General features: G+C 35.5%; 1 protein-coding gene across 1 annotated transcript; it reads left to right on the top strand.

Annotated features, from left to right (window-relative positions):
- Positions 1-17,458: 17,458 nt before the first annotated feature.
- LOC107809166 (uncharacterized) lies at positions 17,459-19,786 on the top strand. Its single transcript, XM_016633759.2, has 5 exons — positions 17,459-17,848; positions 17,951-18,277; positions 18,375-18,675; positions 19,086-19,193; positions 19,287-19,786. Exons 1-5 carry the CDS (start codon positions 17,558-17,560, stop codon positions 19,397-19,399), a joined length of 1,140 nt encoding a protein of 379 aa, XP_016489245.1. The 5' UTR covers positions 17,459-17,557; the 3' UTR covers positions 19,400-19,786.
- The last annotated feature ends 4,206 nt before the right edge of the window (positions 19,787-23,992 follow it).

The following is a 23,992-nucleotide window of genomic DNA, read 5'->3' as shown; positions in this document are numbered from 1 at the left end:
TTCTGGAACTGGAGAAGGATATCGATTTGCTTTGTTCATGCTTCAAGAGGTAATTCGTATAATCTCCGTATGTGCTAATTATTTAATTTACACGTGAATACGATATTATGATTGCTTCCTCTACGATATATAGTCCAACCACAACACCCCTCACATTTTGAATGGGAAAAGGAATTCCTTTATGCAATACTTTTTTTTTGTGAGATTTAATTTCTCTTTTAAAATAAAGATTTTTTCTCTTTTTATCATTTCAAAAGTGAAATATAATATTTTTCATTCAAACCAATACTTGAATTCAGTGGCGGACTCAGATTTTTGTACAAGCGGGTTCAGCCAGAGATTGCGGTCATCAAACACTGTCTGACAGTACTAGACATAACAAATGAGTTTTACCCTTGGCTCTCTATGTTGTTTCGTAACAAACCTCAAAAGGTGTTTACCCGCTATTCTCTATTTTCTTTTAGGGTAATATATATACATAACATACAATATATACTACAAGAAAATCTATATATATATATATATATATATATATATATATATACCTTTTAAATTATAACCATTTATTAAACTTCAATTTATTTATTTTTAAAAATTATTTTACTTCACTAAAATCAATTCAATCTACCAAAATACTAAGTAAATTACTTATTTATTAAATTTAACAAACTAACAAGCGCTAAAATATTTATTGTTATAATCTAATCAGTGCTAATAATAACAATATAACAGATTAAAAACTAACATAAATTAAAGATTTTAATAGCATAAGAATTTAACGAATAATAAAATAAGAAACTGTGAGGAAGCAACAACGAGGAATAGGTAAGTAAAACAGTTCAAAATATTTGAAACATTCAAATTAAAAAGTTGTAAACATAAGACATAAGAATATCTGAAGAAACATAAAAGAAAATCATGATATATGTTTAAATAAATTGTACAATACCATGAATCCAGAACTTTTAAAATATTGATATTCCATCCGTAATCCAAAAGAATTGAACACAATACGAGCACTAAATCTAACCACTTTTAAAATAAGAACAAAGCACTTGTAAAAAAAGTAAGAGCGAGGACTCAAACTCGAGATCTGAAACTAAAGATGAACCTGCTTGAACCATCACGCCAAGACTTTGTATCTGTCAAGGAGGTTCAGCTTTTTAGTTTTGTACGTAATCTATTTCTTAGCAAAATAATTCACATAAAAATAATAATATTTTTTGACGAAGCGGGTTCAACTAAATCCGCTTGAACCAATGTGGGTCCGCCCCTGCTTGAATCTCGTCTTTCTTGCTTATAAAATTTAAGATATTTTTCTATTATATTGATGTCGTTGTTAAAAATTTTGCAATAAAGAAAAAAAATCTTGCATACAAAATTCAAAAAATATGTTGAACGTGCATTCACCATGGATGCTTGATCATTTCAATTTGAAGGGAAAAAGATACACCAAAATAGTCAATTCTCTGACATATATATTAGATGAAAGAATTGCTGCTATGAGTATTAATTTATTTATGTATTTTTTTTTGTATGTTAAAATTATTATACTAAAGCAATTATTAAACGTTACTTATTTTGAAAATATCTTTATTGAACAGAAATTATAGTTGATAATGTCACATTTGAAAATTTATTTTGGAGGCGTTTTTACATTACATCATATCTTAAAATAAGCAGGAAGAAGGCTAAAAGGAACTCCATAAATTATATGGATCCTAATTGTTTGTCATATCTTGATCTTCTGACTATAATGAAAGAACTTGATTATTCTAAAAATTATTTATGAAAGAAAGAAATAATTTTTATTTACCGGAAAGCTATTGCAAAGGGGGGTCCCTTTCCCATTTAAAAATTAAAACGTGAGGGAGTATTGTTTTCCAACCCTTAAAGGTTAATGGGATATAGTGGATTTGACTCTAATACGTTACAAATCACAGCTAATCCTGATCTTTAGCACGAAACAAGCACAAGGTATCATCCAAAATGAGAGGACATATCAGATACACCATACTAAACAATTCAATTTTAGAAGTCACAAATCAAAGTTACAATATGTATTCTTAACTATAATTCATGATAAATGTTTATACGAAAGACACATATTTGACAGATAAATTTTTGCCCAATTAGGCTACAGAAAACATGAAGGATGGCTGTTTATCAAAATCAAGGCGATTTATCAAAATCCTCACGGTTTCACATGGTAAAAAGAAAAAGAAAAAGAAAAAGAAAAAGAAAAGTAGAAATATAATATTAGGAAATTAATATTTAATTCACGCGGAAGCATGGAATTACTAGTATTATATATTCCTACTATTTAGAAGCGGGAGTAAGCAGGACTTCGTCGTCCTGCTTCCCGGGGTAAAAATGGAATTCCATCTATGGGCTATATAATTGGTTGACTGGTCCACTGTATATATTGTATTTTGACATTAATCAACAAAAGATCTTAATCAAGAATGTGTTGTGTCCTTTGTGCCCTTTTTGTACTAATCGATGGTTCTTCTTCCTAGGTCAATATGTCTCTACACTTTCAGCTTTATCTTCAAGTCTTCTCTGACAGCATCGTCTCATCCAAATTCGATGGTATAGATAAATTTCCAAAATTCAGTTTACCTTCCAATGAATTTCCCATTTTAATGTTAGATATTGAGTTAAAATTGGGAGTTTTTCGGTAAGTTTTTGTGACGACCCAAAGGGTCATCACCGTAGTTCTTCCTTGTTCCGCGCTTCCGAGGCCTTGAAAACCTCGCTTTTAGTTACCTCGATTTGCGTGCGCAGTTCGGGCGCGTAGCCGGAAAAGTTTTTATGTTAGAATATGTGAATTATGTGAAAAATTTGATGAATTTTGATATTAATATGCATAATATTGACTTCGGTCAACATTTTGGGTAAACTGACCCGGACCTGTGATTCGAAGGTCCCGAAGGGTCCATAGAAAAATATGGGACTTGGGCGTGTGCACGGAATTAAATTCCGAGGTCCCAAGCCCGAGAAATGAATTTTTGTGTGAAATTGTTTTCTGAAATTAATTAAGGAAAATAAAGAAGGAAATTGATCAGAAAACTGTGGTATCGGGCTCGTATTTTGGTTCCGACGCCCGGTACGAGTCTTAAATATGTTTTAAGCACTATCTGTAAAGTTTGGCTAAAAACGGACGTCATATGACGTGTTTCGGACTTAAAATGGGGAATTTGAGTTTTATGAAAGTTGAAAGAAAATCATGTGTTTTGAGGCTTGATGTTATTTTGGCGAATTGATCGCACAAATGAGACCGTAAGATGTTTTTAAGATCATATGTATGTTTGGTTTGGAGCCCCGAGGGCTCGGGTGAGTTTTGAGTGGGGCCCGGGAGGTCTTAGACTTAAAAAAAATGCAGGTTCAGGTATTGCAGGCCCAGCGCGGCCGCGGCCGTCTCCGCGCGGTCCGCGCTGGCAGCCACGCGACCGCGGTGCTTTTCTGTGCGGTCTATGTGGTGGGGGTTCAGAGGGTCGGTAGCCAGGTCGACCAGCGCGACCGCGCACCAAATCAGTGCGGTCCGCGCTGGGTGGGTTTCAGAGAGCCCACTTCTTCCCTCTCTCGGCGCGACCGCGGTACATTTCCGCGCGGTCCGCGCTGGCAGTCACGCGGCCGCGATGCATTTCTGCGCGGTCCGCGCCAGCCCCCAGCAAAAATATATAAATTCGTGATTTTCAGTCATTTTTTCACTTTTCAAAAACCCAAAACCTAAGAGGCGATTTTCCAAACAACTTTTCTTCTCCAAAACGATTGGTAAGTGATTTCTAACTTAATTTCTTTATTCCTTGACATTTTTTAACATGATTTCAAATTTAAATCAAAGATTTTCATGGGGGAAATTGGGTGTTTTGGGTAGAACCTAGGTTTTCTACAAATTGAGAAGTTGGACCTCAATTTGAGGCCCGATTTCAAAACAAATCATGTATTTGGATTGGTGGGAAAATGGATAACCGGGTTTTGGTCCGAACCTCGAGTTTCGACCACGTAGGTCCGGGGATGTTTTTGACCATTTTGGGAAAAACCTTGAAAAATCTATTTTCATGCATTGGGGATGATTCATTTAGTAATTATTAATGTGATTAAGTAACTTATGACTAGATTCGAGCGGATTGGTAGTGGAATCAAGAGGTAAAGCTATACTAGAAGCGTGAGTTGAGTTTGGAGCATTCGAGGTAAGTGTTTGTTCTAACTTTGGCTTGAGGGAATAGGATTATGATGTTATTTGCTACTTGCTAATGTGGAGTACGGTGTATAGGCATGGTGACGATTATCTATGCACCGGAGTCTAGCATGACCGTGAGTCTTAATTGCTTTTAATTCGAATAACGTAACACAATCTCCTTGTTTATTTGATGAGTTTCATATAATGTGAACGGTTGAGGTAAAATTGTGATTGGTGTACTTTTGGAGCGTTAGCTCGAACATGAATGTGTTAGTTGAGGAAGAAGGGATTTAAAAAGAGAATGTGTTGTGATTACTCCCTTACCGGGATGTGTATACCGATATATATACTCTCCCTTGTCGGGATATTTTTGGGCTGTTAGTTGTACCCTTGCCGGGTTAGAGTGATATGTTGTTGATTTCCCCTAATGGGACTCTCCTTACAAAATTATATGTTTCGAATTATATTATGGGATCGTGTGGCACGCCATCCACTTTTATCTGATATTATGGGATCGTGTGGCACGCCGTCCACTTATATATGATATTATGGGATCGTGTGGCACGCCGTCCACTTTTATATGATATTATGGGATCGTGTGGCACGCCGTCCACTTATATATGATATTATGGGATCGTGTGGCACGTCGTCCACTTATATATGATATTATGGGATCGTGTGGCATGCGCCGTCCACTTATATATGATATTATGGGATCGTGTGGCACGTCGTCCACTTATATATGATATTATGGGATCGTGTGGCATGTCGTCCACTTATATATGATATTATGGGATCGTGTGGCACACCGTCCACTTACTTATATATGATACTATGGCATCCGAAGTTTCTTCTGTTTATTTCCGATATTTCATTTTTATCTGTTACTCCCCGATAACATGTCCCCTCCTAGCTTTACTTTGTATTATCTTGGTATTGTTTTCTTGCACTTGTATATATATCTGTACAGGTTAATTGTGGTAGGTCTTGTCTAGCCTCGTCACTACTTCGCCGGGGTTAGGCCAGGCACTCACCAGCACATGGGGTCGGTTGTGTTGATGCTACACTCTGTGCATTTTTGTGCACAGATCAGGGAGCAGCTTACGGACCACAGCAATAGGACTTCTGGGAGCTATCTTCAGTCCAGGGACTCTCGAGGTAGCCTAGCTGGCGTTCGCAGGCCGAAGTCACTTTCCATGTTTTTCGTTTGTTCATCCTGTATCAGACAAACATGATGTATTTCCTTTCAGACATTGTTTATAGTATTCTGTAGTAGTCCGTGAGCTAGTGACACCAGACCTTGGGTAGTGATGTGTACTAAACTTCCGCACTTTTGATTTTCAGTTGCTTTAGATTTAAAGTCTTCCGCTTAAATTTTGTCTCGTTTATTATATTATTTGAAAGAAAGCAGGAAAGGTGTTTTAAATATTTGGTTTGCCTAGCTCCGATAGTAGGCGCCATCACGACACCCGATGGTGGGAAATCCGGGTCGTGACAGTTTCTTAACTTTCTATCTGGAAATTTAGGAATTAAGTGTTGAAACATGTTGCACGTTATTAATTTACAACTGCGTGTTTTCAGTAATGTTTCCCTTTTGCAATTCCTCGCAATATTCGGTTCTTTATTAGCTTCTCTGATTTCGCTACTTTCTCTGTTTTTACTGATAAATGGTCATATTTGTTTTATTATGGTCTGAAGGAAACTAGTGGCGTGATAACGAGTATGGACATGGCGCTAGCACGATAGAACTTGGTCGGACATACAAAGCTGCTTCTCCCATTACGGACACCAATTTGTGAAAGATAAATATCATCTAATGGTATGTACTATCCATAAAATGACTGCAAACTGATCAAATAAAAAGTAGTCCAAATTGGTAAAATGGTGTTGTTGGACCATTGTAGTCGGGTTCGATGTAATTTATTTCCTTTCCCCCGAAGAAAAGGTATCCATATTGAGTATTTTTTAGATTTCAGAGGTGTTCATTGTTTTGGGTATTACAGAAGTTAGCAAGAAACTAAGCTAAAATGTAGTAGGTCATGTACTTTTGCTTCTTTTCTTATTTTTTAATGGTGATTTATAGTTTTATACTCTCTCTCTTTTGGACATAAGATGGCTTAGAGAAGTTATGCCAGTTATTTTTTGTTGCATCTTGCATTTTGCCTCACTGTGATGCAATGTTTTCATTAACCTGTTAATAAGACTGTCAGTCTCCGGTTTTTTAGGTAAAATACTTTTAAGGTGAAAAATGAGCCTTCATTTAATTGTGGCTGCGTTGCAATATTTTTGCTCGCTCTCGACATCAAATTCTCCATTTAACTTATGTACTTGAATAATAATCTGGTGTAGCATAGTGACAAAATTTGCCTTCTCAGATTTACTATCCAAGAGATGAATTTGTGCACGTTTGTATGCTTTTAACCTGAAATGTGTCAAATTCTTGGACAATAGAATTGTTGACTCTTACTCTTCAAAAGTTTTATTCAGGTAGACTGTAAGCACGTTGTAGATCTTTTAAAGCTTATGGTACATTTCCTATATTCGTGTCATTCTTAAGTCATTCATAAAGATAGATGTCAAGGTGTTGAAATAGCTTCTCTGATAGTCATGATTTAGATGTTTATCCTTTTTGAACGCCTATAAGGATTGACATATTTCTGCTTGCTTGGGATGTCTATACCTATCTAAACTATAATCTTGTAGTGGTAGTTGCGGCCACATTTATTGTCGAAGAGGTACTCTCCCAGGCATCCTAAATCTCTTTGGTATTCTCGAACTCTGCTTTTTTGTAGTTCTGGTTATTGATTTCAGCCTAAGAGAAGGCCGTACTTGAGGTGTACTAAGTTTTCGATACTCATCCCACATGTATGTGATTAAATTGAAATTTCCTGGTGATTTGAAAATAAACTTTGTTTGTTTTAGATTATTGTAAATCCTCTCTTTAGGAATTACGAATTTTGGTTTGTGAGTAATCACAGATATCCTAATTCACTTCCCTGAAGAATATGTGTGTTTGACTAGGATATTGATCTGGTAGCTAAACATATCAAGCTGAGAAGAAAATAAGAAGCTTCACCATTTCCGTGTTGACTCAAACATCAATATCCTGTCCAAATTAATTTGCCAGCAGTGTGAGTTGCGTGAAAAATAACTTTGAATCTTGAGAATAAGAATGTCAAAAGTATTGTATTTTAAAGTGATACCTGCTTCATTGAGATCTTATTTGAGTGAATCTCCCTTAATCCTTTTACATGTGGTTTTAGAGAAGAATGTTGTTTCGTTTTGTCTGTGTAAATGAACTGCAATATTTTTTACTGCAAGCTACATCTTGAGACCAATTTAATAGTAATCATTTTAATCATAAAAAAAATGGGAATGAAAAAAGAACTTATAAAGATATAAATGTTTATTCTCCAAAGCCTCACTCTGATAAAACAGATAGATCAATTTCTGGTGAGTCAAAAATGGTGGTGGGGGTTGGTTTTGGGCAATCACAACATATTCATAAATTATTGCAGTTTGCTCCTTCATTAGATGTGAACATGTAGTGGTCAAATAAGATGATAACCTTCTCATTAACTACCCCTAATTATTTTAGCTTTATTTTATCTTTCAAAACATGATTATGAAATCTAATATGTTACACAGAGTAATATAAATCTTTCCCTATTTACACAACTCAAAGGCCGCAGTGACTTTTGTTATCTTTCTTTAAAAAAAAAAAGGCCAAGGCAGTATGACTTTTAAACAAAAAAGCAATTTCAGGATGAAATAAGATATATTTGCTTCCAGCAAGAAGGGATTAATTAGGTTTTTCATTATCAGAAAGGGTAAGCTACTCAATCTATAATCTTTAAGTACAAGTTTCCTCATAACAGGGAATCGATACATCATGTTGCACAGAAAAATGAGAAATCAATTTGTCAAGCTAAAACCAAGTACCTATATTAACCATTTACATTGAAGAACAATCTAGCCTGAAGAGTAACTATAAATTCTGCAAAAAATCAGCTTGGAGTGAATAGAATAAAACATTCAAGGATTGACAAAAGCAATTGGAAGAGCCAAAAGGTTATCATCCACTTTTGTGATACTCTTGGATATTTTTCAGAAATCAAAGGGTTATATTGCCAGTTTCTCTATCCTCCTCCGTGCTTTCATCACACTGCTAATATTTTGTTGTAGTTTTTACATGTATTTTAGAATCTTTTTCTTCCTGCCAACTTTAGTCAAAGAAGAAGGCACTGATGAGGAGATAACGGGGATGATAACTTATGAAATTCAATCCATGATAAAAATGAATCAAAGAGTTAGAGGAGAAGTTTAAGGTTATTAAAATTCTACCTCTAACCATACTTAGTTTTCTTGTTTTGGTAGTTATATTTTGCTTCTATTTTGATATCTTCTGAGCCATTTTTATGGTGATAATATGAATAGTAGGTATTTCCGCTTTTAAGAGATCCTCTTGATTCAAGAAATATAATCTTGAAGATATATAGTGGTAAATTCGGCTCTGCATCTTAGTTTCAGATTCATCAACTGTGAAAAACAATTAATGATATGTTGACTTCATGAGATCTGTGATCCAGATGATAAGAAGGTAGAATATATTTAAGGAAATATAACTAAAGGAGTAAATGCAAAGAATTCATGAGGTTTTTCTTGAATATTGAGAAGCGACCAAAACTAGCTAGGGGTCCGAACACAAGTTAAAGTTACAGGTTTTTCCGTGATTGAGTTCTAGATAACTAATAGCGTTAAATATTGAAATTAAAGGGTTAGATGATATATGAAATACTTGTGGGGCATACACTGTTTGTTCTAAATTTGTTCGCTCCTAATTATTGAGTTAATCTATGTTTTCTCAGAAAGTTTTGCTTTTGGTACAGGAGCTCAGGTTTTTTTTGCTCTTATTCAGCGTGACTGACTCAATAAACATTAGAATCTAGGACTGTCCTGTTGTATATGTTGCATGCTATATTGGAAAAACGTCAATTGTGTTTTATACTTCTATTAGATGTCAAAATTTAACGCAAGAGTGCTTTTAGAAGTGATGGATGTTTTTGTAAGCTTGTTAGAGTATTCTTCCCCAAATGTTAAGAGTATGTTCGACTATCTATTAGAGTATTTATTTTGCTTGTTTATGAACAATTGGCTGGAAGAAGTGACAAATTTTTATTTCATGTAAAGATCCTTCACTCAAATGCTCAAGATGAGCACCACTAATAGAAAAACAAAAAAATTGAGTGATCAAGTTAGGTTTGTAGCAAACAGTAAATCAATATAGACTAGGCGTGCTTGACGAAGGGAGGCTATGAAGCTCAGGCCTTAGGATGAATTCTTCTTGTCTCATTATTGAATTCAAGACCAGCGTATTAATGAAGACCGACAGTGGAGGGAACCATCCATGAATCGCCTCTATTTGGTTATAAGCTCAAAAGTAGATAGACTATAGTAGGTTCATCACTGTGTTAATTAGGCTGCTACTAAAGGTTCTTATGATTTGCTTGAAGGCAATTATTTTTACTATTAATTGGTCGTGCTGATAGGTTCTATTATAATACGTAACTCTATGTTAGTTTCTCAAAATTGTAGGATACATGATTAGATCTTTTAGAACACCAAATATTTTCTGTTAGATCTCTTTTTTCTTTTGCCCTTTTATTTCGTGATAAGGGGGAGGAAGAACATATCCATTACTGGGGTTGATTATCTTTTTCTGTTGAGCATCTTGCTGCCACTATGAGTTTGCTTCGTGTTGCTCCGAAAAATAGGAAATTGAAGATGATATCTTTTACTTTTGGTCTTCCCTTCCCCTCTCAATTATGCTTTGTCAGTTCATCTTAGCACATAATGTAAGGACTTCTGGATAGTACAAGACATGGACAAACTTGTTTGTGAAGCTTAAATATACTTTCTTGGCACTGTGGTAGGAGAGAGACTCAAATTTTTGTTTATACTTAGGCCTAGGTAAATTGCACCATTGATACAAGGGGGTGTAAATCTTAGAGGTGTCAGGAGTATAGAGATATGCGAAAAAAGTTTGAAATGTATCGATTAAACAATTATTATCTGATACCTGTTAGGAAAGAAAATTTCATTAATGAATGGGAGATGAAAAGTCTTCATTTTCTACTATTCAAGACATATTTGTTAAGCATGATTCATGTATAATATTAGTTTATAAGGTTTGTTGATCATTTCAAAAAATTATCAGCTTTAAAAAAATTATCATTTCAAATGTGCAGCTAACTCTTAACATATTGGATATACGTGCACCATTTCTCCAAATGATCCAATACTTCCTCTTTCTGACATTCCACCATATATAAGTCAATTACAACATAGTCAGATATCATTTCTACAAGCATATATGTTTAGCAACGACATACATAATTGGATATCAAATTATTTTTTTGATTCTTAGAGTTTGGGCTTGTGCATAGCATGATCATCAAAATGAGTACCTGTAACTCATGTATCTCATTTCAACTCCACAAACTAATCAGAGTACACTATGAAAAGTTTATTCACTCCTTTCATAAAATTACTAACTTATTAGGTTTGGGCCGGGCTCAGCACGGGCCATTCCACACTAGTGGTACTTATACATGACTGTTTTACCTATGAAGTTTGATTTAACATTATGTATAAGATTCTAAAATTTTCAAATCTAAAGATCAAAAAACATGATATAGTTTTTTCCTTACGTAAATAATTTGTAATTTGTATTTCTTTGACGATATTGATTACTTAAGGTAATATTTCATATTTCTGGCCATTATTTTATATGTCAATTCTAATCTAATGTTTTTTTAACTTCTAACTTCAAATACTTTGTTTTTGGTCAAAAACTTCAAATACTTTTTTTTTCAATACTCAATCAAATTATGTCCAAATGTGACTCACTATTGTGTTTTCATTTTCTTGATTCGATTTAAGATTAAAGAGAAGAAAAATGAAAATAATTCCTTGCACGTTAGGATTTACAAATTGGTATTTTGTGACAATTCTTGTGTATCTCCCCGCAAAATAAAGAGATCTCTGCAGGCAGATCTTCTCATGAGCTCACAATTTACAGGCTTTAAACGAAATACACTCTGACCCTGTCGCCTATTTGCTACTACTTCTACACTATTTGCCTATTTCCATGCTTAATTTATAAGCCGGACAAACTAGCTTATAAATACTTTCCGGCTTATTTGCGTGTTTGGTAAACATCAGAAGTGGTTATAAGCTAAATGCTTACAAGTCAAAAATAAGTCAAAAGTCATAAGCCAGCTTATAAATTTTTAGCTTATAAGCACTTTAAGTTTGACCAAAATTTTTATTATTTTATCCTTAAAATATTCTTTTTTAGAACAAAACTCTTACATCAATACTCATTGACTCAAGTATTGTTTCAACCTAATCCCCCGCCCCGCCCCCACCTCTTCAAGTCTGCAATTCTTATTAACTATTTAAGATAAGCAAATTCTCTATTCTTTTGCATATTTATATCTATGTGATTGTATATTAATGTTTGAACGGTATGTAATAAACGAGGACATATCAATTTTTTGGCGTATTGCTTTCTAGGTGTTGTAGTGATGAAGATAGTGTTTGTTTCTCTTCAAATATTTTGTCCTATTCAAGTTTATTTTTTACTGAGAAACTTTTGTCAGTTTATTAATTATTATAACTTATGATTATATGCTTATCATAAAATAAATTATATTTATTATAAAAGTTATCTTATCTAAGCACAGTTGTATTTAAATTAAATGACAAGTATAATATTTTATATTTGAATCAACTTGGAATCTAAAAATTTGAAGAAATTACGCTCTTATAAGTGCAAACAGTTCTAACGTTACATAAGTCATTTTATTAGAAAAAGAGCTTATCAACACTTTGTATCAAATATTGCAGCAGCTTATTATTAATTTCAATATTTGTATCCAAACACGTATCTGCTTATTTATTGAATCAGTTTCAGCACTTAAAATGTAACGATCCGACCAGTCGTTTTTGAGCTTTTTCACTTTGCTCGCCAGTTCTCGGGCATGACAAGCCCCGCGTGATGTATTATGACTTATGCAAATCGTTGGTTTTGGTTTTCAGGGTAATCGGAATGAATTTGGAAGAACAGTTCCCAATTTGAAACTTAAAATTTGAAAAGTTTGACCAAGATTTGACTTGTTGGTATATGATCTCGGATCAAAATTTTTATGATTTGGTTAGCTCCGTTAGGTGATTTGGGACTTAGGAGCGTGATCGGAATGCATTTTGAAAGTCCGTGGAAGGTTTAGGCTTGAATTGACGAAATTGAGATTTTGACGTTTTCTGGTTGATATGTGAGATTTTGATATAAGGGTCGGAATGAAATTTTGGAAGTTGCAGTAGCTTCGTTGTGTCATTTGTGACGTGTGTGCAAAATTTCAGGTCATTCGGACGTGATTTGGTTGGGTTTTTGATCAAAAGCGTAATTCGGGAGATTTTGGAATTCTTAGGCTTGAATTCATGCAAGTTTGGTGTTTTAATGCTGTTTTGAGCATTCCGAAGATTGAAACAAGTTTGAATGATGTTATGGGATATGTTGGCATGTTTGGTTGAGATCCCAAGGGCCTCAGGTGAGTTTCGGGTGGTCCATCAGACCATTTCATGTTTTGAAAAGTTGAAGAAATTGCTTATCAGTGTTGCAGGGAAAATGGCCTTCGCGTTCGCGAAGGGTTATCTGGTGAAGGCTGGAATTTTAGCCTTCGCATTTGCGAGGCAGGCTCCGCGTTCGCGAAGGGGTTGTGTGATTGGTCATCGCGTTCGCGTAAAGTGGACCGTGTTTGCGTAAGAGGAATTGGGCACCTGAGCTTCAGGGGTTCGCGTTAGAGGTTACGCGATCGCGAAGGGTTAGTCTGTGGAAGCATCGCATTCGCGAGTGGCAAGACACGATCGTGAATAAGGATTTTTGGTCAAAGTTGGATTGTGTTTCGCGAACACGAGGCTTTGACCGCGTTCGAGAAGAAGGGTTTTGATGCATGTGCAGAATGTTTAAATAGCCATTGTCCGCGATTTTGGGGCTAACTTTCACCATTTTTGGGCGATTTTGTAGCCTTTTAAGAGGATTTGAAGAGGGATTCAAGAGATAACACCTGGATGTAAGATTTTTGAACTCAGTACTCGATTCTTGTGTGAATTCTACCTAATTAATCATGGAAATTAAGCCTAAAATTGAGGAATTAGGGTTTGAATTTGGAGAGTGTAAATTGGGGATTTAAAGGGGCAATTGAGGTCCGATTTTGATGTTCTTGGTATGTATAGACTCGTGAGAGGATGAGGATTCTATTGATGTGACTTTTATCGGATTCCGAGACATAGGCTCGGGGCCGGGTTTGAGCAATTTCGGGATTTTTGATGTAAATTGGATATTTTCGAGTGGGCTTTATTCCCTTAGCATATTTTAATAGTTATATACTGATTGTGGCTAGATTTGGAGCATCCGAAGGTCGATTCGTGGGGGCAAAGGCATCGCGGGCTAGAGTTTGAACCGGATCGAGGTAAGTAGTGATTGTAAATGTTGTCCTAAGGGTTTGAAACCCCGAATTTTACATCGTTGTGCTATTTTGAGGTGACACACACGCTAGATGACGAGCGTGGAGTCATGCACCATTGGGGATTGTGACTTGGTCCGTCCTGTACGACTGTTAAGTTTTGTATTTGATTTGAAATCTTATGATATTCCATATTTTAGAGATTGATATTACAACTTGGGCTGTATGCCATGTTTGGGGCCTTGTGCCGACCTGTTGAGACCCTTAGAGGCATTTTTACTATTTTTCCTCACTCTATTTATTTTGAAAGCATATCCTCAGTCATGTTTTACCTGTTATTGTTTAAATATGGTTTTATCGCTTTACTTCTTAAAATGCAAAAACCGTTTGGGCTGAGTTCCCTATTTTACTGTTGGTCCGAGTGATTGTGAGGTTGATGACTGAGATAGACCGATGGTCTGATTGTGAGGGTATTGACTGAGATAGACCGAAGGTCTAATTGTGAGGTTAATGACTGAGATAAACCAAGGGTCTGATAGTGAGGTTAATGACTGAGAGAGGCCTAGGGCCTGGTTGTGAGGATTATATATTTATGGATCGGGCTGCATGCCGCAACAATATATATATATATGGATCGGGTTGCACGCCGCAACGATATGTTGAATCGGGCTGCACGCCGCAGTGATATAGCATTTGGGCTATAAGAGCCCCTCCGGAGTCTGCACACCCCAGTGAGCGCAGTCGACTATATATATGGATCGGGCTGCATGCTGCAGTGATATACGGATCGGACTGTACGTCACAACAGTTACTATATGGTACTTATTGAGTGTGAGTGCTGAGTGTGAGCGTGGACTGATGAGAGTTGAGTCTCGAGTGACTGAGAGGCTTGCCCGAGGGGCTGTATACATGTATGAGTGATGCTTTACCCGATGGGCTTGTTTTGATGTAATTGCTGTTTTTACTCCTCTTTATACTGAGCCTTTGTTGAAAATGCTGACCAAATATTTTTAAACAACTTTCATTTAAGATGGATTTTTATGAGATATTCGGTATTTAATCACTGAGTTGGCTTTGTTATTTCCATTAAGATTTTTATGTTATGAGGTGTTTATGATTCATGTTTTGCCCGAGGGGCTATTTACGAACTATGTTTTGTGCGAGGGGCCGATTATAATTTTCATCTCTTTTATTATAAATGATATTGAACCCCTACTGAAACTGTTGGAAAGCATTTTAAATGATTTTTTACCAAAGGCTGGATTTTAAATGAGACGATTGACTCGTATTTTGATTTGAAAGCCTGTTGTGCTTATTGAGTTTATCATAAATGTGGATTCATCGTTTTCTACTTCCAGTCTTTATTTACTCTTGTTACTTACTGGGTTGGATTACTCACATTACTCCCTGCAACTCGTGTGCAGATTCAGGTATTTCGGAACCTGGTAGCGGATGTTGATTGCCCAGACGCGGAGTCATCAGAGTTAGCGAGGTGGCTGCACGACGTTCGCAGCACTACTTCCTTCCTCTTATTTTTATTACTGTACTTAGTACATTTTTGACAGTTTTGTTGTATTCAGACCTTGGTAGATGCTCATGACTAGTGACACCCCGATGTCGAGCTTGTGTAACTATTCCGCACGTTTTTTTTAAAAATTTTCATTATGAGATTATTGTTTATAAATGGTATAAAAATAACTTTTATTGGAAAATGGTTGATTCGAGAGTTGTGTCGGCTGACCTAGTTTCACGATAGGCGCCATCACAACCGGGTCGGTTTTGGATCGTGACATAAAAGTACTTTTCAGCATCTAATGCATATCAACTGCTTCAAATTAGTTAATCCAACGGGTTCCTAGTCTTCTAGTTGGGAGTTAAAATGTTCAATCGACCGAGTAATTTTAATTCAAATCATTATTTTTAGAAATTTATTAAATATATATTAATTTATTAATTTAAAATTCAATAACTTAAATAGATTAGAATTTCAAACGTATAAACTTCTGATTACGCTTCTAAATATAGTTACAAATTCATAACGACTCTAATATATCCAATCTCTTTAATAGTCCACTTAATTTTAAACACACTTTTTGAACTAATTTTTTTTCCACGTGTGTTAGTAGAAAATATGCAATTATTTTCTGGAATGTTTCACAAAGATACATTTCAAACTAATAGTCCGTTTGACCAAATATCTTTTCGGCCAAAAGTGTTTTTTTTTGTCAAAAATTCTTTTGGCCAAAAATGAGGTGTTTGGCCAAGCTTTTGGAAGGAAAAAACGCGCTTTTGAGGAGAAGCAGAAACAGTTTTGAAGAAACAGAAAAAAGTAGTTTCTCTCCGAAAGCACTTTTTTGAGAAGTACTTTTAAGAAAAATACACTTAGAAGAAGTTTTTTAAAGCTTGGCCAAACACTAATTGCTGCTCAGAAGTGCTTTTCAAACTAATTAGTCAAACAGAAACTACTTCTTACTAAAAATACTTTTGAGAAAAACACTTTAAAAGAAAAAGCACTTATCAAAATAAGCTAATTTTTACCTCTTGGCCAAACGGGCTATAATTGTCTGTAAAAGTAAGCCAGAACTATATTCCATTTAAAGCTTACTCTTGCCTCAATTTGTACTATGAGATAAAATACTTTTGCTGTAATTAAAAAATAAATAAAAGAAGATCAAAGTAAATAGTGATCTAGTGATTGATATCTTCAATAGGTTGAATAAAAAAAACCAAAAAAAGAATAAAAAGAACATTGATGGTCTTGTGGAACAGATAGGATCATTTCAATCATAATTAGAGATTTTGAGTTAGAATTCTAGGAATTTTTTTAGTAGAAAGTGTTTGTCGCTCTAATATCTTTTTTGTTCATTTTTACCTGCCTAATTTAGCAGATAAAGGGAAAATTAATTTTTATTTTTATTTTTATCAGTAACTACTTATTCTTTAAATTATTTTACGAGATTTTTTGAATTACTATAATTATTATAAATATTATGGTAAAATATGTATTTTATTTATGATATGCATCTCGATCCGATTAAAAGGGTGAGACGAAAAAGAACCCACACTTTACTTTTACATGCAAAGCACGAATTGCTAGGAGTGGGAGAGCTTAGTTGTGTGCTGCCACTACCACCACCCATAATGACCAATCACAAAGGCGCCAACACGTTGTCATTAACGACATGCTTTCATGTTTCCTTCAACTAAGCATTAATTAAGAACTTAATTATTTTAATTAACTACTACAATAAGTGTAATTGTATAAGTGGGGTATGTGACAGTAGTAGTATGTACTTTACATCTAAAAGAAAGGGCAGCAACAAGAAGTTATTTCGCAAAGACGACATTTAAGAAAAATAAAAGAAACGGCAGTAACAAGCATACTAATTATAAAACTGAAGTAAAAATACAAAAACATAAAACTAAAATTGAGGATTATAATTAGAAGACCAAAACGGAAGTAACAACATCAAAAAGTAATCACAGATTTTTTTTTTTTAATTATCTAGTTCCATTATACCTCAAAATATGGAGCTGTATTCTTCCACTTCCATACGTGGGCCCATCCACCACTCACGTGACAGACGTGCAGCAGATACAGAGAGCCCAAATCGGTGAAATCTTATCTCTCATCTAACCTGCCATCCGCGTGGACTACAGTCGCCAACACCGCAAGTGAGCATCAAGCATCAAAAGACCAACACACCTAGGATTTACAATTTACAAGCCCACACATTATCTGTCTCACTATTTTTTTCTTACTTATATAATCATCAACTGTCTCCTCCTCCTCTTCCCACTATTTTAAAGAAACTGCAAATTTTCATATTCAAAGTTTTCTGTGATGGAGGAATACTCAAAAGAGTGTGAGTTTTGGCTTCCGCCGCAGTTTCTAACTGATGATGACATTCTTTTAGGGTTTAAGACTAACAGTAAAGGGGAGGAAAATGAAATGAAGAGTTACTTTGGGTGTGGTTTTAAGAACGAGTTCTCATTTATGTTGGGTCCGAAATCGGATCTGAGTTCTCCGGTGGAGTCAGTTGTCGGCTCAACGGAGACAGAGAGTAGTGATGAGGAAGATTATATCACTGAGTTAACTCGCCAAATGGCTCACTCCACTCTTGAAAACCACAAGGTATCTATATATTAACCTTTTTTTCTTTTTTTCTGTTGCTTCTTTAAGGATGCTTTACTTAACTTAGGTTTTAATTTTTTCCCTTGTTTTTGCTTTGTGTAGGTTCAGAGTTTGTCAAGTTCTCCTCAGTCAACGTTATATGGTGTTCTCGGGTACTCAAAACATCAGGGTTCAAATATTGTAAGCCCAAATTGCTCTTCTCAGAGTAGAAATGGGGTTGTGGATTTGCTTTATGAAGCAGTGGGCGAAGTTGCAAGAATGAAGATGATGGAGAAAGAGGCTGGAATCTGTCGTCATAAAAGTGGAATATGGGCGCCGCCCAGAAAGGCAAGTCCAGCTCCTGTAGACCCAAGAAACTCTAAACCGAATCTTGCTTCGTTTTACTCTAATCAGCCACCACAGTCTTACCAGCAGTTACAAATGGCTCAAGTAAGTTTCAGTACTTCATTATTTGGTGCTGAAAATACTATTTCTTGTTGTCGTTTTGATTTTTACAGTGTATTGATTTTTATGACTGGTTTTGCAGTTTCAGCGGTTGAAGCAACAACAGATAATGAAGCAAGGACAAGGAGTATTGTGCCCCGAAAAAGAGAGATTTTGGAACCAGCAGCAGTTGAATCAGCGGAGAGGCCAAAATGGAGCTGATAGGTCAGTTTCTGCTTGGCCGACTCTGCAACAATCTCACCAGCAGCAGCAGCAGACTCAGCCTGGCTCAGGCATGCGAGCTGTTTTTCTAGGAAATACTGGACCCAAAAGGGAGTGTGCTGGAACTGGGGTTTTTATTCCCAAAAGACCTGGAATACAAACTGAACCAAGAAAGAAGACAGGTACTACCTTTTATTTTCCCCTGTTTTATGAACTTAATTCCAAATTCAAATATAGAAATTCTTGTTTATAATTTTACTATATGCATTTTAGCAGTAATTTAACAGTGGGTCGAACTCCTTTTGCGTATCTTATTTTATTAATTTGCTGATAGTGGGAATGTGAGACTGGACTTTTGGACAATTGTGGCTCTGTTTTTTCAGTTATATGTATTTTTGTGTTGTGTGTGTTTTTGGTGTGTATGAACTGTAAAGATAAATTCAGAGTATAATCATATCTGTTTGACGCACATCACCTATGTATTTTTCTTGTATTCTCATTGTCTCATGTTATTTATTTCTCTATTTTAGGGGATACAGTTTGTTCTGTTATGCTTATGTGTTTGGTCAAAATTTTGTTTGTCGATTACCAGGTTGTTCGACAGTTTTAATGCCAGAAAGAGTGGTCCAAGCCCTGAATCTGAATTTGGATGTAACGGACTCTCGGCTGCAGTCTATGGTTCAACCCAGTTGTAATAATGGTATAAACTATTTACCTCTACCAAATTAACTTTTTAGTATTGTTTATTACTATTCATTGGAATGTTTTCTAATTTAAAATCTTTTTTGTTTAGGTGGTGTTTTGAAGTACCAGAATAATTTGGTGGATCAACAAAGACGCAGTTTGAGAACTCATCCGGCGGTTAAATCCCAAGAGATCATACTTCCTCAGGAGTGGACTTATTGACCCAGAAATTGTTTTTGTGATAGGGATTCTTTACAGTATTTTGAAGATAGTTTAGCCGCAAATGGGATGTGGGCTTTTTTGGGTAGTAATAGTAGGGTTTAAGGGAGAGAGGAAGTAATTTTCATAGTCCTCAAGGAGTAGAATTAGGCAGCAGACAGACTCTAGAATCAAGAAAATTGCTGGATTTTGAGGTGTTCTCTTTTGTTTGGTTTAGATTAGATTATACTAGTAATGACAAAAATAAATGTCCAAAGTCAAAGAAATCAAGAAAGATGATTGGGTCGTGTTTTGGTGGAAAACTGGAAATGCAGTTCCCTTTGTTCTTCATGTTTTATCAGCAGCTGTATGTTTAATTTGCGATAGAATGATGGGGGCAGTTTTCAGGAACTAATATAGTAGTTTAGAGGCTATTTATCGACGCAGCTACTGTTTTCTTATTTACTATTCGTGACAAAACAGTATTGCTAGTAGCTTGTATTTTCTGTATCGAGCGCGCATCTAAGGGTTTATTCGTTTGCACAAGGAATACTGCGAAATACAGAAATATTAGACCGGATACAATCAATATAGCCTTTGGGAGATTGGATACAGACTAGAAAAAGCGAAAATTAGTATACAATTATCAAATAGCTCAATTATATATTATACCGAAAAGCAACATCGATAAATAAACTAAAATATAGTCAAATACAGCTACTTTCTCAAACATATACTGTTTGAAAAAACATCAAAAATAAAATTGTGAAGTCATCACTGCTGCAACTTCATCAAAAAATACATTGTATCAGATTGTATTCAAAAATTAAAATTTTCATGCCAGAAGTCAACAAGTCATGTAGAGAAGTCACAGACATTCAAATCTCAAATGAAGAAGACGACTCAAATCACTAGGAACAAGACGACTCAAATCGCCGGGGGGAAATTCCAAAGCAAGAGAATCTGGTTGAACATAAAATGATTTGTGATGCCGAAGTATTTGACAGCGATTTGTGAGAGTTGTTGGAGAATAACAGAAATATTTAGTCGGGTAATTCAAGTGATTTTATCGCCGTCTGTTCCATTTCCGATTGTAGCTCCACTACAGAATTGGTCAATTTGATGTCCCATTAACTTCTTAAGATAAACTGAAGAATTATATGGATCACGGATATGGATCAACTGTATAGAGTTAGTAAAAATTGTAGAATCGTAGGCGGCGGCGACTGTGGCATCATTGACGGACTCAGAAGTTAGGACTCAGAAGTTTAGAGAATGAGTCAAATCTGTTGGAAGAGAGTGTTGGGCTTTAAGCTTGTTAGAGCTTAAAAATGGAGTGAATGGGAAATTGAGGGAAAAATGAATTTTTTTGAATTTCCCTCTTTGACAAAGGGACATTCTCCCATATATATAATTGCACTTCTTCTTGCTCTTAAAGAGTTGAGAAGAAGGTAAGCCTCGCGCCGTCGTCGTCGCTCACTCGGCTCGGCTTCGATTTTGGCTTTGGATTTAGATTTGATCAAATGATCTGATTGATTGATTAACTTTTTGAACCAAATTTATTTGATAATATTAAAATTAACGCAATATTATTTAATCCAAATTCGGCGTTTCTGATTTCTCCTTCTTTCTTTTGCATTGTTTTAATAGAAAGAAAGCAGTAAGTGTGACTTGCTACTGATCTTTGAGTTCGTCGGTCACTGGGGTTTGAAGTACCTCTACACCAATGAGGGTAATCCGTTCTATCCTGGGAGGAAATAATCCTAAATCTCGAGTATTGTGAGGGGATTAAATTCCTTAAGGAAATACCGTGACTAATGGGCTCGGATTCATTTTTGTTCTTCTACATTTCTGATTTATCATTGCTACTGTTTTTGAATATATTTTTCGAATACAGAATACTAACAGAGAAATGAGGGTTGTATCCAAGATAGGGTTCTTCGAGAGGATATTTTCTATAAACCCAAAAAGTAGCTAGGAATTATAATTATTTTAAATTATATTTATCTATAGTACATATGGTATTTAGTTAGTTATGGGGTGTAAATTTTCCTAAATGATAGTTAACCGACGCACGCCCATATGACCAGGCAAATTAATATACCATTAATTATACTAATTTTTTTGGTAAATAAATTTTTATTACCAATCGAAAATATGTACACAAGAAAAAAGAAACAAACTAGCTGTTGGACATGATGCCCCAACATTAGGATCTACAAAGCCATCTATATCATCTCACAATTACACCATGGCTAACTACTGCATCCATAAAGTTAAGGATAGAAATTTAATTGATCAAGTTTCCTAGCTAATCTTGCATGCATTGCTCCTCTACAACATACCTCTTAGATAATTTGTTTCATAATATGCTTCGAATCTGACTGCGTACCTTGGAATACCCGTTGGTTTCTTTCTTTCCAAATGTAGTACACACTCGCTGCTGCAAGTTCCATTTTGTATATCTATGCCTCGACTCTTCTTCCTCTTGAATAAACTTCAGCTCACTTTAGTTCCTCTTGCTAATCCATTACCATTTTGCTTATCACTTTAGGAAGACATATCACATTGAAAGAACAAGTGTGAAATACTCGTTCCCAATTTTACAGAGTGGACAAGCCAATGGAACCTCCATTCCCCATTGTATTAGTCTATCTGTAGTAAGCAATTTTCTATTGGGCCACAAGTCTTAATATGAATATCTAATTGGGAGCTCCTAGGTTATTACACACTAACTTCCTCCATGAAACCTTAGTAAAAACGCCTCTCATTTTAGTGTGCAACTTCCTAATAGAGAAGGCTCATTAGCATTTATTCCTGCTCGTTCAACATAGTTGTTGGCTTTTAAGATTTTTTGCACTATCCAGGATGCTTGTTTTGGTGCAACCTTCAATACGTGTCTTTCCTTTATATAATAGTTATGTACCCACTTGACCCATAGGCTATCCTTCTTGCTACACAAATTCCATAATAGTTCGCATATGGAAGCTTTGTTCCAGTTGCAAATATCAAGGATATTCGTACATCCTGCTACCTCCTGAGGATAGCAAACTCTATCCCATGCATGCAAAGTCCTCTTTGATAGTTCAACTCCTCCGCTTTGTAAGAATTTTCTACATGTTGCCTCAATTAGCTTAACTACCTTTGTAGGTAATACAAATATCTTTGACCAAAATACTTGAACCGAAAAGAGAACATTCTTTATCAGTTGGACTCTTCCTCCATAAGAGAGGAATTTCACTGTCCAACTTTGAATTCTTCCCATCATCTTTTCCAGCAAAGGTTGGCATTGAAACACTGAGAGTCTCTTGGTGTTCGTATTCACGGGAACACCAAGATATCTTATTGGTAACTCTCCTTTAGTAAACCCAGTTAACTCTATGATTTGCCGTTGAACTGTTGCATCTACACCTCCAAAATAAATGGAGCTTTTGTCTCTATTAGCACTCAGTCCAGAAGTTATTGAGAACTCCTGGAAACAATCAAATAGCATTTGGACAAACTTCACATCACCCCTGCAAAATAATAGTAAGTCATCAGCAAATCCCAGTTGCATAACATTCATCTTCTCACACTTCGGATGATAGTTAAAGTCAGGCTCATTCCCCAGACTCTTTAGCACTCTACTGAAATATTTCATCACTAGAACAAATAGAAATGGGGACATTGGGTCCCCCTGCCTTAATCCTTTCTTTGCGGTAAAAGGCTCTGTTGGTTGCCCGTTGATAAGAATAGAGTAGGATACAATTTTCAAGCATTCCATGATCTACTGAATGAATTGAGTAGGAAAGTTCAGTCCAACCAAAACTTGTTCTATGAATATCTACTCTACAGACTACAGATTCATATGCCTTTTGCATGTTTACTTTCAGCATACATCTTAGAGATATACCTCAACAATTTAGTTTTTGTTTCATATTTTTGTTGATTAATTTGTACTCTCATGCCTCGAAACGCTGGCACTATGACAATATGTGATTGTTCATAGAATACATTTTTCCCGTTTTAGTATTTAATTCTATAGTTTCGCCTTTGTTTTTTTTTTTATTTTTTTGAAAAAACTTGAGAGACGAAAGAATCAAGCAGTGAACAGCAGTGACTGAACAGGGAAATGTGCAACAAGAGTTCTTTACTACCCTCCTTGACTAATGGATGCAATTTTTGAATTTTTTTCCGACAAGTATTTTTTTAAAAGGTCCGTTAATGAAAAAGGGTAGTAATGATTCCTTTATGTTAGGGAGGGGCGTAAATAAGGGTGTTTAACGGGTGGGTCGGGCCGGACTGAGTTGGGATTTTTGTACCCGTACGGGTTATGGTCCGGATCGGTTACGGGTTGGGGCTTACCAGGTTTAACGGGTTCAGATTCATTCGGGTAAAAATTAAACCGTACGGGTTACAGGTTGAGGGAGCCAGGTCGGGCCGGGTTTAGTGTATTTTTTTTTTTTTTTTGTATTTTATATAACTATTATAAGTTATATTAATATAAAGAATACAAGTAAGATGGAAAAAAATTACACTTATAAATTTCAAGTGCTACATTTATTTCAAAATTCAAACTTACAAATTGAAAGGTTTACATTTAACAACAAGTAAATTAACCAAAAAGAGTAAATTCAA

The sequence above is a fragment of the Nicotiana tabacum genome, chromosome 5 (assembly GCF_000715075.1).
Source record: "Nicotiana tabacum cultivar K326 chromosome 5, ASM71507v2, whole genome shotgun sequence".
NCBI classification, from domain to species: domain Eukaryota; kingdom Viridiplantae; phylum Streptophyta; class Magnoliopsida; order Solanales; family Solanaceae; genus Nicotiana; species Nicotiana tabacum.
The sequence above is the reverse complement of the archived record's forward strand: the minus strand, read 5'-3'. Positions and strand labels throughout refer to the sequence as shown.

What these genes read in the sequence shown, in the direction of transcription:
- LOC107809166 (XM_016633759.2), top strand. Translation starts at nt 17,558, where the DNA reads ATGGAGGAATACTCAAAAGAGTGTGAGTTTTGGCTTCCGCCGCAGTTT. An exon ending in TGAACCAAGAAAGAAGACAG is followed by an intron (nt 18,676 to 19,085) that starts GTACTACCTTTT and finishes GTCGATTACCAG; the next exon opens with GTTGTTCGACAGTTTTAATG. An exon ending in TCAACCCAGTTGTAATAATG is followed by an intron (nt 19,194 to 19,286) that starts GTATAAACTATT and finishes TTTTTTGTTTAG; the next exon opens with GTGGTGTTTTGAAGTACCAG.